The sequence below is a fragment of the Tympanuchus pallidicinctus genome, unplaced genomic scaffold, assembly GCF_026119805.1.
Source record: "Tympanuchus pallidicinctus isolate F22 unplaced genomic scaffold, pur_lepc_1.0 scaffold14, whole genome shotgun sequence".
In the NCBI taxonomy this organism is placed as follows: Eukaryota; Metazoa; Chordata; class Aves; order Galliformes; family Phasianidae; genus Tympanuchus; species Tympanuchus pallidicinctus.
In genome coordinates, this window is record NW_026294659.1 from 8,622,845 (window position 1) to 8,639,612 (window position 16,768).

General features: G+C 39.5%; 1 protein-coding gene across 3 annotated transcripts in view; it reads left to right on the plus strand.

Moving 5' to 3' along the window:
* The first annotated feature begins 72 nt into the window (after positions 1-72).
* LOC128076412 (cytochrome b-245 heavy chain) overlaps positions 73-16,768 on the plus strand; it is a 29,643-nt gene continuing 12,947 nt past the window's right edge. The window contains exons 1-6 of one of the 3 annotated variants that reach the window (XM_052674026.1): positions 73-929; positions 3,673-3,782; positions 5,226-5,313; positions 11,818-11,913; positions 12,920-13,030; positions 16,479-16,563. In XM_052674026.1, coding sequence (XP_052529986.1) covers positions 5,233-5,313; positions 11,818-11,913; positions 12,920-13,030; positions 16,479-16,563 — 373 coding nt within the window. In that variant the 5' untranslated portion in view covers positions 73-929; positions 3,673-3,782; positions 5,226-5,232. Of the gene's footprint in view, positions 930-3,672; positions 3,783-5,225; positions 5,314-9,681; positions 9,838-11,817; positions 11,914-12,919; positions 13,031-16,478; positions 16,564-16,768 lie in introns of those variants that run through there. The other 2 variants (XM_052674027.1, XM_052674028.1) reach the window with 2 other exon arrangements.

The following is a 16,768-nucleotide window of genomic DNA, read 5'->3' on the forward strand; positions in this document are numbered from 1 at the left end:
GAGCGCACCGAGGGGCTTCAGCCGCTCCTCATACATCTTGTCCTCCAGACCTTTCACATCTTTGTAGCCCTCCTTTGGGTGCTTAAGTTTTATGTCCTTCTTTTGTGGCACCCAAAATCATACACAGTGCTCGAGGTGAGGCTGCACCAGCACAGAGTAAGGTGAATCAGCCTGAACTCTAATTCAAGTTTGGCTTCTAATATGAAGGCTAAATATCAAAACAACACCTTAGAGTCAAGGTACCTAGCTGCACTACTTTTTGTTTTATTTATGTGTGGATTTCCTGCTCTTATATATGATATGTGTTGCAGTAGAATTGCTCTGTTTAACATGCATAACAGAAAGCAAGGTGCTTGCAATTGCTTTAGTTTTGCAGTTGATTACCCTCATAACATCATTTAAATTCTCTAGAATATTTTTCTTGCTGTTTCTTTTCTTCCTGTCTGTTGCTTCGTGGCGATCGCTTCAAATAGAAATGGAGAAACAACAAAGTGAAACATCCAGCTGCACTTTTGGTATGGTTGATCTTTATAGCCAAAATTACACAGCTGTGAAAATGACTGAATGCATGGAATGCATCAGTTCTTCATTACTACATTGAAAACATTAATAGCAGTGAACAGTACAGTATTCAGAAGTACAGACATCATTTTAAAAAATAATGCATCCAGGAATTTTTCAAAAAGGAGTGTAGCATTAGCTTTGGTACTACAGGGAAGGTAAGGTAACGCAAAGCCACAATGTAGTTAGGTGCTTATTAAGTATATTTGCTTCATTGCCAATGGATTGTTGTGGGCTTTCTTGCTTTTAACTTTTCTTCTTATTTTTAAAGAAAAATAAATATATGGAAAGAAAAAAGAAGAAGATGAGGAAAAGAAAATGACACTGTGAGTCTACAGAAGTATTTCAGGCAACTCAGAAAAACTCAGGTGAGGAAGAGCCTAGAGTTGTCCACCAGCATTCTCTAAGGTGCACAGTAGAAGCTCAAGTAAGGAGTCTGAGTACCGCCATACAGTGTACCTTGCCTCAGAAACTGAAGTCTCTCTAATCTAGACATAGCATTTTCAAGTCATTTGGTTTTAATTTATGTTTTGTTAGTCTGTTTTAGTACCAGCACAGTCTTTAATCACACAGTGTTGCAGTACATATATTAGTTTTGATTTTGCAACTCGTCATGAAATAAACATTTCTGTGCTAATGGTCAGAATGGATACAAAACTGCTGACATAATGCATGCAGTTTGCATGCACCATTTGGCAGAAAATTATTATTTCAGAACAATCTGTGAACACAACTGAGAAAGAGTTGAAATATCTTCAGGCTATCACTAGTCCCATGAAATCTTGAACAATGGAAATGGGAGAATATCATTAAGCCATCAAATCTTATATTAAGAGCTAATAAGGAAAAGAGTAAGTAATGTTGCAGAAAACATTCCCTGGTCTAACGTACTCATTTTTATATCATTTTTAATAATAATTTTTATGCAGGCTGGTTTAGCAATAGAGTATGTTAGTTTAAGGACCAATATATTAGTTTAACAAAAGGAATCAATGAGTGCTAGTTCTGTCATCTCAAATCCAGGAAGAAAATTCTCTAACTCCAACATGGTGTTAGAAAGCAGCATTCCTTTATTCCTCACAATACATACTAGGCAACTTGACAAATGAAGCATACTCTCTCAGAATTTTACATTTAAACAGTTAAGACAGTTAAGACATACGTATGCAATGCACTGGCATACATATTCATTCTTTTCCAAGAACTCATTAATTTTTTTATTTATATATATATATATGTATATAAATATGTCCCTCTGGGCATGCATAGTATGCAACTATGCATCATAGTTGCATACAGCTACTTACTTTCTCCCCATTTTCCTATAATCAGCTTCATCACAGTGACTTCTGGCTGACCTCTAGCTGTTTTTTCCCAATTTAGAAAATGGCCATTGCTTGTTAAGCCATAATGAGCAATTTTCTATCTTAATGCACTCTAATTCAAAACAATACATGTGAAATCCAAGGAGAAAATCCTTGCACCTGGTGGATGCAAAGATGAAAGTAGTTATTGTGACTCCAGTGTTCCTGTGAAGCAGAATCCTTGAGAAAAACAAGTTCACACTCCGAGCAAAGTTAAAATGGAAAGTTTTAGTACTAGCACTCGTTGATTCCTTTTGGTAAACTAATATGTTGGTCCTTAAACTAATATATTGATCCCTATTGCTAAATCAGCCTGTATCAACCCTTCCTTTTCTTTTGAGGATTATGATGTTTATATTTTAATCCTCACCACCTTTGATCCTTCACATTTAGGTATACATCCCCTACATTTAATCACAGAACAAGCAAGGATACATATAGGTACTATACACATTGTCCCTACAAATAACTTCTTTAACCTATTTAATCCGGGAAGTGAGGAAGTCATTTTGGGTAAAAGGTCTGTTAAGCTCTAGCTTACATCATCCTGGATTACTTTATGCAGTATTTTAGTTTGGTGCCATATTTTATGTATGTCTCTTTCTATTCTACCTCTCTGATCCACATAAACACAGCAACTAATATTTACTACTGCACAAACCCCTCCTTGTGCAACCAATAACATATCTGAAGCCATTCTATTTTGTAGTACTATCCTGACTAAACTTTGAACTTCTTCCTTAAGGGCAATAATAGCATCCAGTGTTTCATTTTCAAGGTGCTTCGTAACTGCTGAGATGTTTACTATAGCTTTTTCTAGTTCTGCAATTCCTAGAAGGGAATTAGTCACCTAATGAATGAGTGAAAACTACCAGGCCTTTCTACTAATGGATTGGGCTCTTCCCTTTTACCCTTTGAGAGTATTCCATGTTAATTGATCTGTTACTGCAACCTTTGGCATTACTATTCCTAGGGTACAGGTTCTGGTCCACCATGATGGTAACAGTCTCCACATAACCAGTACCATCCTTTGCCTTTAACTAACACCCAGTATTTATCCCTGTTTCTTTAAAAATACTCATCTGTCATCTGTAATATCCACTTTCAGTGCAGATATTTTCCACTGGAGCACTCCCTGCTTGACTAGTCCATTTGTCTGTCAAACAAATGGCATTATTCATAGGTTGGGTTACTACAATCTATGTCTGCAATTCTACATACTTATCTGCAAAGTATTCTAAGGTTTTGGTAATAAATATTGTATGCCAACTTTGTTTTGGAAGTGGTATTTCCCACAGCTGGTACAGACGTGTCTCATATTTTGTCATTTCCATGCATGTCTAACAGGAAATAGAATTCCAGGCAACAGAACAGCCACCTTTTCCATCAACTTCATATGTTTATTTTGATCCTATGCATCTAATTGATAAGCATAAGTAACTACTGCTAAGATTACCATTATCAATTTAAACAAATGGAGTATATCCCTTAAGTACTGCTAAAAAGCTTAGCAAACAATTAATATGAATAACGTAAGGCAAACAATCACTGTTACACTTAAGATAATTATCTTTGACAACTGGAAGTTCATAATACAATTTTCTGATTCCCATCTGTAAGCTGTGTTCATTTCTGTGAAAGTTTCAGTTTCATTGGTGCAGTCTGTTCCACTTGCCACTGTGGGATGGACGCTTTCTTCGCTCTTTGTCAGTAATATTTGGTATAGTCCTTTCCATTTCTCCTCTAGTGGTTTGAAGCTTCAGGTCCATTAATAGACCCACTGCCCAGGTTGAAATGGATGCATTCTGACTTCCAGAGGTGTTGGTGTCGCCTGAGCCATGAACCTGTGGATAGAAGGTAGGATTTTCCCTAAAGATATGACATTCTCATAGATTTAGTTTACCCAGTTGATTTATATCACTATTACCCACCAATATTTGAAATTGTCTTCCATAGATAATTTCATAAGGGCTTATTTTCTCTTTAGAATACCATTTCCTAACATGAAGTAAGATGAGAGGTAGGGCCTCAGGCCATTTCAAGTCTGCTTCTTGACAGATTTTACTGATTTGCATTTCAAGGTTTGATTCCTCCTTTCCACCTTTACACTGGACTGTGACCTATATAGAGTATGTAAATCCCATTCTATTCCAATGTTTTTTGCTAGATTTTTGACAATTTCAGCTACAAAATGCAAACCTTTATTTGACAATATACCTATTGGTACCTCAAATCTAGGTATAATTTCTTTTAGCAACACTTTTACTATTTTACTTGCTTTGTTGGTGTGTTAGTGATAAACCTCTGATCATCCTCAAAAAGTATCAATCAATAACAACAAATACCTGTAGCCAGCTTGCTATGGGAGTTTGGAAAAGACTACCTGCCAGTAGTGTCCTGGGCTGTCTCCCCTTCTCATGATTCCACAGGGTGGTCTTTTTTATTTTTCAAGTATAATTCACATTTCCTCACCATTCTTTTCACCATTACTCCCATTCACATGCTTAAAATTTGAGTTTTTAAGTTACCCATGATGGCTTCTGTTCCCCACTGTGTGATTTGACGGTTATTTTCTACTGTTTTCCTCATTACTAGCTGGGGAACCATTACATGGTATTTGGAATTACCCACAATCCTTCTTCATTTTTCTTAGCTTTTATCAAGGAAGCCAATTTCTCATCTTCAGTCTGGTATTTTGGAGGTTCATCGATCCGTTCTTGATGTTTCTGGGATACTAATTGGAAGAAAACTTCTGCATTCTTGGCTGCTGTATCTGTGTGGCTGTTACCAATACTAATATTGTTGTTTGATTGGTGGGCTTTGCAATGCATTGTAGCTACTTCTTTGGTAATTACCCCTCTTCTAACAATTCTGTTACTGTTTCTCCATATTTTACAGGTGTTCCTTGGGAGTTTAGTAGCCCTGTTGTTTCCAGATAGCACCATGTACAAGCACAACCCCAAGTGCAAATTTTGAGTCTGTCCACATACTGTCTCTTTTTCCCTTTTGCTAAATCCAAAGCTTCTAGCAAGGTTACGAATTCTGCTTTCTGTGCTTAGCTGGAATGTGCCAGAATTATGGCATTCTTAATGCTATCTTGCATGAAACTCCTACCATCCACAGACATTTCCACATCTGGATTCCAAGGGGACAGTCTTTCAAATCAGTTCTGCTACAATATACTTGTTCAATAGTGTGAAGACAGTCGTGTTTGATTTCCCTTCCTTCTATTGTGTTTAAAAACAGGGCTGGATTCAGTATATTGGTTACTTTTAATTCCATATCCTCTTGCTCCACCAGGTAGTTCATGATCCAGTTTTGCTCCTGGCTTCAGCTGGTTATGGGTTTGGATTTGACCATCCACGTGTTCCTGTTGCCCAGATCCATGGTATCTCTGCAATTTCCACTCCTTCCGGTACTGTCTGGTCAGGAGGGGATGATTTCTGTAACGTCACCATTACAGTGATGTATGGCTACAGCCATGTTATTCTGTTTTCAGAAGCAACATAAATATGACTTAGCAGCCTATAGGCTTCATGCTCAGCCTTAGCACAGGGATGAGCCATATTTTAGTACTCTAGCTAATAGATTATTTTAAAGTGAAGCTTTATGCAAAAGCTTGCTCCTCGGTGCCACAGTTCATTGTGTTGTTATCTTTCTTAGACTTGTGCATTTAACATGAAATCATTTCTCAGTGTTTCTCCTATTGCTGTTAACAAAAACTCAAAGTCCTCAGTACAAACAAGGCTGAGCCAGGAGCCATGTCAGTCAGATGTCATGCTGCAGGCAGGGATCTAAAACTGACATGGGTTGCCCTGTCACCCTCATGCTGAGAAACAAGAGAGAAAAATCAGCAAAAAAACCCCCACCTTTTACAGCACTCATTTGTATTTTACAATATGAATGCAGCAGTGTAAAGTAGGATAGACCCGTGCAATTAGGATGTTGGCAAGGGGTTACTGGAGTACTTCTTCTTCCTCTGCTGTAGCACAGCCATTAGGGCACCCAGCCAGCCAATGGAAAAAGCTGTATCAGGACATGGTTCTGTGAAGCAGTGTCTTTTGTGTGCATGTGCGTGCTCCTAGGCTGCCTCTGCTCAGGGAATGCATTTGGCTGTCATGTGGCTAGCAGGCCACCACTGGACTAGAGCTTCTGTTCACAACTCACTTTTAAGCTGGGGACACTGTGTGTGCACCATTTCCACGAAGCTCCCAAGTCACTGCTGTGTGTCTCAGCTCTGCTTCACATCCCTGCCCATCTCTCTCCTTCAGCACAGAAGTGGAGGTAACTGAACTCCCCAGAGCTGAAGCTTTTTTGCCTGCTTTTTCCCCTCCGAAAAGGGGTAGTGTCTACAACAAAGAGGCTTTGTAGCAGAAGCAGGTGAAGTGACTCTGAATACAAACATAGCTCCAGCACCGCATGTTTTCAGTATGGTTTGTCCACACAGTAAGCTAAGCAGACAGGCTCATTTTGAAAAACTGGGTTTCGAAGTCGAAGATGAGAGAGGTGTGACAGATGTCTACAAGAGGGAAATTCTGTCAGAAGGCACCCTTTCTTTACACCAGAAGACCTGTGATGAGACAAGGCTGCCAGATGTTCAGATCCATCAAGGAGCTCACAGCAGCAAAGGAAAGCAGAGCTGGGACCCGTAGGGAGACAGCAGGGAAGTGGCACTTTCAGTCATGTGAGAAAAGAATCTGCCCCTGGAGCTTGCAGGCTGTGGTGCACTGATATTTTTACCTGTTACACACCACTGACTTTGGTTCTTGTTTCTGATCTGATATCTACTAAAATATTTCCCCTTGAAAATGTAGATCTCCAAGTGGTAAATTAACATTTAATACAAAATGCTGACAGTGGGCTCATTTTCTTACTCAGCTTTTACAGAATATGTATATATATGTATAATATAATGGAATCAGCAGCAGCCTCCCCGCTGTCCTGAAGAATGGCGCAGGCAGCTCAATGAGTGAAAACCTGCCCCAGCAGAGACGTCACTGCTGGCCGCCGGGTGGCGGTGCCGCGCCGCCGTTGCCCGCTGCCTGAAGGCCGCCACGGGCCTCCACGTGCTCGGTGCGCCGGTGCTGGGATGAACGCAAGATAAGAGCGCAGGAAAAAAGCGCCTGGCGGGTCGTGAAAGCTGGGCTTCTGTTCAGTGGCTAGGCTGGGCTATATTTCTTGCAGACCCGCGCAAAGCTGGGTTATTTTGGTCCCAGGCTTTATGCATAGGGGGTTATGCTAACCTCACTTTCTGCTTATGCCAGCCTTAACCTGAAAAGTACTGCCAGCTTAAAGTGATCATGGTTTTAAACTAAAGTAAGGGAGATTTGGATTAGGTATTAGGAAGAAATTCCTCACTGTGTGGGAGGTGAGGCACTGGCACGGCTGCTCAGAGAAGCTGTGGTGCCCCATTGCTGGACGTGCTTGAGGCCAAGTTGAATGGGCCCTGAGCCCTGGCCTCAGCATGGGATAATTTATCTTGTAAACAAAACAGGGAAGGGAGGGGTTTCATACTATCTTATTCCCATGAGTGAAGGGGTCAGTGCAGTGACAGCCTGAGACTGGACGTGAAAGCAGGTCTGGTGTGTAGTGTAGCAGAGAAAGCTCCATAGATGATGCTTTTTGAGAACGGATATAAAGTTAAGGATGAGGCTTTCCCCTCCATGTAAGAAGTCTTAGAAGATTCTAGTCTGCTTTTTCCTCTTTCGTGTAAAATCGAGGGAAGGTCAAGAGACACACAATGCAAAGAATTCAAAATAAATATCTCAACCAACAAAATAGAAGAGGCTAGTCAATGTCTCTCACTGGCTATATGGGAGAGAGCTCAGCAGCCTTGTCTGAGCATATTGGCAGCAATGCAGGAACTGGGTCTCTTTCATTTTTCTTTTCTTTACCTCTCTCTTTTGGAATCTGTGCATGCAGAATTTTACATGGTCCTTTTAGTAGGCAGGTGTGAAACACTCAGTCCTATGTTATTTAAATTTGTACAGAAATATACAGAGCTTTATTTCACAGATTAACAGAGGAACTAGAATAACTGGCATAAAATTACTGTGAGGAAGTGAAGAGTCTTGAGATCTGAGTACTTTTTCAGGGCTGTCACACAGAAAATGGTTCACTGAACCATTCACTACAAAGAAGAAAAACAGCGTGCAGTAATCAGCTGGCACGACAGACATTTTAGAAACAGAGTAAGAAAAAAGTGTTTCAGTTTTTCATACTTCAGTTTAACACACTCCTACATAATTGTTAATACACAGCTGCCAACATTCCCTTTTCTTGTATATGATGCTGTTTGTTTGTTTGTTTTTTAACTAGACCAAAGCATGAAACATATACATCTCTGGGATATTACACCAGTGATATTTCACATTTTCAGAAGGTTCAAACAGCAGATTTAAATTGAGGGTGATGTGTAGGTGGTTTTGATACCAACTCTAGCCACACTTGTTACATACAGAAACCATGCTATATGTTGTCCTGTCCATTTTCCAATTAATAGCAGACCTCCCAAATACCAGGGAGCTACAGCATCCACCAGCTCTGGAACTATTCAAAACCTCTAAGCCTTGAGCTCAGGTTGTGAGATAAGCTATGGGTATTTGATAACTGCTTGGCTGAGAGCAACTAAATTATATTCTGCTTCATGGCCGCTAGTCAGACAGTTGAGAGAGTGTCAAACTTTGACAGTTGTGACTGATCTAAACCCTGCCCCTTTGGAGTTTATGGCCTGCCAAAAGCCTCCTAAGGCAGAGAGTCCATGTTTTGGTGGCTCTTGTATCTGAGGAGCTGCCAGGCAAGCCAGGGCTGTTGAAGCTCAGAGCATCCTGGCTTCGCACACTTGCTTGGAAGAAAAAACAGGAAGAGTACTGCTATTCCTGGGTGGAAGGAGCTGGCTAGTCTTCACAGCTAGAATGGACATCCACGAATCAGAACAGACACTTTGCCTTCCCTGACCACTTTTCATTTTATGCTCTTTATTGTGGATTTGGGAATCATGATACCACAGAGGCAAAACATTCAGAAATCATTAAACTCCCTCAAAGGTGTTGCTTTTTAAAGAAAGAATACTTTTGGAATAAATGTCTGATGGGCTTGTAAGCTACAGAATATACACAGACCATTTTCCATATTCTTTTCTACAATCACAGAAGCAAAGTCATTACCTTTTTTTTTTTTCTTTTTTTTTTTCTTTGTAGTGTCAGAATTCCCAGAGCTGGAACTGTGTGAGAGTACAAAAAAATGAAAAAAAAACCCAGACAGTCGAGTGACATAGAGTGACATAGAGTGACAGTCGAGTGTCCTCCCTACTAACCCAAGTGGAGAGGAAATGTTACAGTTTGCATGTGCGTCCCAAAAAAGAAGAGCTTTTGATTATATTTGGAGGCTTTTGTGAACCTTGAGTGATCAAAAGATAAATCATTCTAGTGACTATTTGTCAAGAGGGATCTGCAGGAATGGCATCTCTGACCTGGGATGATAAAGAAGATAAGGCTGGGATGAGATAATTCTTCTGTGAATTGTGTATTACAGTTCAGCATTGAAAGTTATTCAAAGTGACAATACATTTTTCAGCAGAAAGCCTCACCAGTTACGGTATTTATTTTATCCAAACTCTGTATCTTGAGGAAGAGATAGTTTATGTCAATCATTTATAGATGTGTGAGTTATTAAAAGTTGGTAGAAACGTGTTTGAAATTGAACTAGGGAGATGATATGAAATTGAACTATGGGTTAATTTATTTCCTAAATGAATGAGAAAGGAAACAGATTGCTGTGAGCTTCTGCTCTCACTTCCTTATGAGAGAAGTCATAGACACTGTCCCAGAAAGAACGGGGCTGTCGTGCACTCTTGTCTCGGGCAAACATGGGTAACTGGGTGGAGAATGAAGGACTGTCCATCTTTGTCGTTGTAAGTACCATTTTTTATTGTTATCTGTGTCCAGTAAAAAGTTCTGCAGAGTGTTTTAATAAGCAGATCTCTTTGTGTCAGCGAATAATGTGTTTGATTATGCTGAAGCTAGGGCAGCAAGTGCAGTGACGCACTTCAAGAACTTGATTTTGAAGGAGCTCTCCCTGGTACGTGCGTTGCTGTAGGTTTCATTGTGAACTGAGAAATGGTTGTATGTTAGCTGTTTTCTTGGATACTTTTTCTTACTTTACTTGGATTCTTTTTCAGGATTTAAGTGCCTGCTATTTTTAGATGCAACGATGAATTAAGGAAAAGAAATAACACTGCATCTCATTGTTAACTATTGAACTTCAAAATAGAAAGCAGTCACAACAACAAGGTTTTCTTGCATTTTTGTAAACAGAAGTAGATGCAACTGAGAGCAGGTTGGATGTGTCTTGAGGATAGAAAATTAGCATTAGAGTCAGATTCCAGAATTTAGAGCAGAAAGTGATGAATTTTTCATTAGGGCAACTAGCATTTGAATCCATTTTGAATAGGTTACATGGAGTAGCTGTGAAAGTATATTAAACTATTCCAAGCAAGATTTAAAAGTACTAAAAATCTCACTCTTGTTTCATCTAGATAAACAGTAAGACAAGGCAGTCCTTATGGGAGAAAATTCAGGCAGAAGCTAGTGTTTCAAAGTTCTCTTTTTTTCACATCAGTGCAATGTCATACTCAAGATAAGTATATACGTATGTTTATATTATAATATATAATACATGTAATAACAAAGTAACACCATTGAAGGGATTTCTGCAAAGTGGGGTTAGTATGTGTAAGTACTGTTCACCGAAATCCTTAGCAAAGCATTCTTCATTGCCCACTACAGTATTACTATACAGGGCTGTCCCATGCCTGATAGAAACAGACAGGATTTATATTGGTTTGCCCCAACAAAGCAGACACCTAATGCCACCTGATGGAAATCCCTTCACTTTCCCAGACTAATTCCATACAGGTAAGATGTTGGCTTCAAATGCCAAACCAATCCTAGGTTTTTACAGTGTCAGGTTGGGCCAAAGGACCAGCGAAAATATGGGGCTGAGCTACTGTCAAGTCAGTTTCTGGTATCCTTAACTTACAGCCATAGGCTGAGCTTTCTCCCAGTTCTTGGAGGTTTTTTTTGTCTGTTTGTACATCCTGGTTAATCTGTTTAGAATAGAGGTGCATTGATACAGATTGTACCACATAACACAGTATGTGAAATCAGCCAACAGCTGATTTGATGGGCAAATGGCCAAATTTCTGCAGCCAGATGGGCTACCTTCTGCAGTTTTGAGGAGGGCTAATAAATTCCCTTTTCCTGAAGAAATTTGCACTGTAGGATACACACTGTGAGAGTACTGCAGTGTAGCTATGAAAAAGCCCGATTTTGGATAGTCTAAACTCTACCTAAATGCCTGCATTGAATATTTCTTGCTGACTGATTTCAGACATTTAGAGCCTCCTACACAATAGAAAACGTTATGGTCAGGCCTCGGGTGTAATTAAGGCAATCTATATTTAGATCTCAAGCTTCTTACTGCTGTTGAACAGCAATTAAGTGTTCCTCATACAAAGGTTAATACATCTAAGGAAGCACCATTTTGAAGAGGTCCTAACTTTTAATGATGTTTGGAGATTTAACTAACCTCACAGACTTAATTAGACGCATGTAATATCACAGTTCTTATATAATCATGTCTAAATTCTTAGAACCATGCAAAATTTTCAGCTGCCGATATCTGTATTTGTGTTTATTGCCATTTCCATACACCTCAAATTTCTACCAGAAAAAAATAATATATATATACATTCTCCCTGCTGAACCCTCATACTCAGCACATCTGTCTCTACAAATAGAAACACAAAGATCTCATTGGCCGTTTTCTGTGCTGTGTAAATTTTCGTGAATGATCAACAAAGTTTAAAGTTTCCTCTTCATTTTTCTTTCAGCTTGTGTGGTTGGGGTTAAACATCTTCCTCTTTTGGTGGTTCTATCTTGCATATGATCTCCCACAAAATTTCTTCTACAGCAGAGTACTCCTTGGCGTAAGTACAAAGCATACATTATCTTCACAGAGTGCACACACACAATTTTTCCTAGTTTTATTTGATTGAAACAGGATTAGTTTGCTGGAGCAACAGGTTCAAGAAGGAGTTAAAAGTCAAATAAACGGATTACTGAATGCACATAGTTGTCCAGAGCTTCTGAATAGAAAGCTGATAGCAAAATGGACACATCTCATTCTAAAGATGTTTCCAGGTAACAATTGTGCTCAGGGTAATTAAAGTGAATATGCATGGTGGCTACTTTATTAAGGAGAAGACGAATAAAGTATTGCTTCTAGAACTATGATGCAATTATTTCCCCTTCCAGTTGTTTTTTGTAGCACAAACAGTTTATATGGCTATCAAGGGAACATATTCCTAAAAGATGAGGCAGTGAATTTCCCTGGATTCTTTTTACAGAGATGCACACACAAGGGACAGTTTGGAGCTAGAGTGCTAGGCCTTCTGAAGAGACCTTTTGAAACTGAGATGAGCTTTATGAGCATGACAAAGCTTCTTTGACATTGGTGCTAGTTGCAAGAAAGACTAACCTACATTTGTGAAGAATTGTGGATCCAGTCTCATTGCTTTTCTGAACACTAAACCACTTCCCTCTTAAGCTGTCCTTCCGTCTACCCTAATTCAGCCAACTGAAATAGCAGCGGGGAAATTTTCTTCAAATATTGGGAAGGAAAATGCTGCTAGTTTAGACTTGCACCTGCACTTGGCTACCAACTGCCAAATGTGACGGGGAGCTTTTCATACTGCTGTGTTATTTCAAAACTGTAAATAGAAGGTAGCTTATCTGGAAGAATCTTCTCTTTCTGCATTTGTGCCCTTAACTAGGCCAGAGCATGGCTGCTCTGAAGTGCAAACATTGTTAACTAACTCTAAATCTCATGCTCATGAATAGTTGTGTCATAATCACATATAAAATCTGTGCTTATCTGTCTCCTGGATAATGTCTTAGGTAATTAATTTAATAATAGCACCTCTCCAATTTCAGCGTGCTTTGGCTCTGGCAAGAGCTCCTGCAGCGTGTCTGAATTTCAACTGCATGCTGATTCTGCTGCCAGTATGTCGAAACTTGCTCTCCTTCCTCAGAGGATCAAGTGCGGTAAGATGAGAAAAGAATTTCAAAATTTATGGCAAATAATAACCCAAGTAGCTTTGCAAGTGCACCAAGAATCTTTGTCCAAGTTCCCCAAATATACCATAGTTTTGGGATCTCTTCTTTGAAGAAGCAGATAAGCTCAGGGTTTTGCTCTGAGCAAGACAGAGGTCTATATGCCAGTGGTGAGCCTAGAGCTCTATTGAGATATTTAGCCTTGACTTACCCTTCCTCCTTTTTTTTTGTCTCCTGGGCATCATGCTGTCTCAGATGCAAAGGCCCTCTGCTCCATGCCAACCATGGTTGGTGGTGCTTACACATATTTGCCTAGTCTATCAATGATACAGTACCCATTCATAGTGGGATAAATTAGCCTTTATCTCCTTGCTGGCATTTTCAGCTCTTAAAGCAAATACGTGCTTTCACAGACTTTTAGAAAGGGACCTTTTCAGCAAGTTCATAAACTACATTCTTCCTTTTTTGCATTGCATGTCCATCTCAGGATGAGAAGTTCACCACCCTTTTGACTATTTCTAGCTCCCAGCTGCCCAGTATCAAGGAACTAAGAAAAGGACAATCGATTCTAGGTGATATCTGGAGTGGCTTCCTATGGTAGCACTGACTCTGTCACGTTGCTGAAATGCAGATTCCTGTCTATTATAACAGATGCAGGAAAAAAAAGAAATTATCCAGGCATATTAAAAAAAAAAGGCTCCTGTTCCACAGCTCTGATGATTAGGCCTCCAAAGGGAACTGTAAGCTGCAAACCTTGTTAATACAAAATGGATGTGCCTTGTCAGCTGAGGGGACCCTAGCACTTCTTGTGGTTTTTTTCTATTCATCCTGTTGCCTCATTTCTATCTGCATCACAGTCACTCCATTCCTATCAAGGACCAGTATGCTGCCACGCCACACCTCAGTGGAATAATATTCTCCTCGAGCTCATAAACTTTCCTTCCAAATATATGATTACTCCTTTCTTTCTGTCATCCTTGGTATATGCGCAGTCAACAACACTAGTTCACAGAACATGGTTTTCATCTGTAAATCTAACAGAAATTCTTTTCATGCAGACGAGACTGTTTGTTAGGGTGGAAAAAGCAGAGCAAAAGAACAAGCAATCATACAATATGTGCAGTTTCAAGAGTCCTTCATAGCAGAGGAGAATGGGATATAAAGCCACCAGAAAATAATCAGACACAACCTAGGCTGTATATTCATCTAGTACATACACTCTGGCAGTCATTGTGGATGAATATGAGCTGCCTCTGCTCCTAAATTATATTTCCAATGCCATCCAAAGTGCTCTGGCCTTTTTTAGGCATAGCACTAACAAATATAAACTTGGAAATACCCAGACCAGACTTTCTATCTTGTTCTACACCCCTTCAGATTCTGGGTAGTGATAAAAGCAGACATGCTGTCTCCATGTGCGTGAAAGAAAAAGAATAATAAGTAAAAATGTAGGGCTAAAGTTGTTCTTCCTCTGCTTTGAGGAAGATCAAATAGTATATGCCACAATGACAGCTGGCTCCCCAAGCTGCAGAAGTTAATGAACATAAATTTAGTAAGATTTTGTTTTGTCATTAGATGAATACAACTGGAAAACACTGATGAGATCTTGATCATACCAGGTCTTCACGAGGTCTGAACTAGATCTCACAGGCATCAAGCAGAAAGCAGGTTGGGAAGAGGACTTCTGAGCTCAAAGCAATGAAAGAACTGAAGACATTTGCAGAGACATCACAGTAATGCTAAAACATGATTCTAAGGGCTGAGAATTTTATTCCAGCTGGGTCTTAATGCTGCTTGTCCCTAGTTGCAAATCTCCTTTTCAGTTTGCAAGTGAGAATCATGTAGAGAGCTGCATAGTTTTGGTGCCTGCCTGCAACTCACTGTCTGGCTGTATGAGGAAGCTAAAGGCTCTGAGGGTGTACAAGGACATGAGGAAGGGACATAAAATAGGACTGTTAGGCAGTCAGACTTCGTTTAACTGCAATTGCATGTTGCAATAAGGCTGTACCTCAGGAAGAAGGTAATTATCTTAAGTAAAACATGCCAAGTCCAGTGTGCCAGGGGTAGTGCTGGGACTGTTGTAGTCTTGGTGCAGCAGTACAGTTGCTTATGCTTGTTCTGCTGTTCAGTCTAATTAATTATGCTCTGTGAGGATTTCTTAAGAAAATCAGGATTTTAAAATGTCGTGTAACATATTGAAAGGGTAGTGGCCTTTCCAACAGCAATGCCATTGAGGTTAGGGAGAGGGGAAATTTGTTCAAACCAATTGCTCAATAGCAGTGTGCTGGAAACTCCCTCCCTTTACATCCTGCCACCCAGAAATCATTCACTACAAAGATATTTATCAGTAACATCAATATTGTCTTTGCATACCCCTTTGTTCTGTATTCATTGCTGTTGTTAATGAGCTTCACCACTGAACCTAACTGCAGCATTTTGCTACTGCTTGGTCTTATGCTTAATTGTTCTGGTGTTCTGTTGTCCCTTCTGTTTCACTCTGAATGTCTGGGATGATGTGATCCACCCTGTTGACTGGGAAGATACTTTACCATACCATCTACAAAGTTAGTGTTCAGCAAGCACTTGGATGATTATCTTGCTCTCTTAATTGGCTGTGTAAAACACCTATATGGCTCTCATGTTTTAGCTTGCTTAGTAATTTCTGGTTTTTTGTCAGTCAGCAAAAGCAATATAAGGACACAACACAGAATAATTACACTTTCTTCTGTGTGGAGACAGCAAATGCTAGCTTTACATGAGCAAGAATTTATAGGAAAACTCCTGCTGACTACAATAGAGACTATAATTTAGATGGGACCTCTCAGGTACCTGTTATAATAGTTAATGAAAATATCATTCTGTTTTTCTAAGAGCCATTCTTCAGCTTGTATTAGTAGAGACTTTTTTATTCTTATTTCTCTTTGGGTAATTCCACTAACAAGTTGCAAGTGAGTGTTTGCCAAGTACACCCAGAATTCTGGGAAAGGAAACATTTAGAACCATAAGTAACTGATGTGTTTGGAGTGGAAGCACCCAAACTTGGATGCTTGGAGTATGAGCCGCAGCAGGGTCCTGTTGCTATGTGGCAGTACAAGTCAACTTCTCCAGGCATGGCAGAGTATGATTATTCCCTCCATTTATAGCATCTAATTTAAATTTAACACAGATAAGATAGATATATTTTTCCCATAATTGATGTTATTTTGCTTTCTCATTGTCATATACTTTGTTTCAATTAGACATATTAAAATACAACATGTTATTATCATACTCTGATATATGGAGTAATATATTTTTGTTTATATTTAGGAATTCTAATTCTTTACCAGCAATGTCACCAATTCTTGTGCTCAGGGCCTCCATTTTTTTCTCTGCATTTAAATAAGTGTGTGTAGGAATCACAAGTAGTCTGCAAATATTTTTTTCCTCAAACTCAAAGTGCTGCTCTACCCGTATCAGACGGCAACTGGACAGGAACCTCACCTTTCACAAAATGGTGGCATGGATGATCGCCCTTCATACTGGTTGGTACTCAAATGTTTCTTTGGTTATTGCTTTCCTGTTCGTGTTACGTAGAATTCAAATGAGATCCAAGTTCTTAAGGATATAGGAAGAGAGCTGATTTTATTAACTTAAATGAGTCAGAGTGCATGAAGGCTTGGAACATTTTAAGTATTATTCTGCAACTGGTAGCAAAAGATGAATAAGAAAGGATGCTTTTCTCTTTCA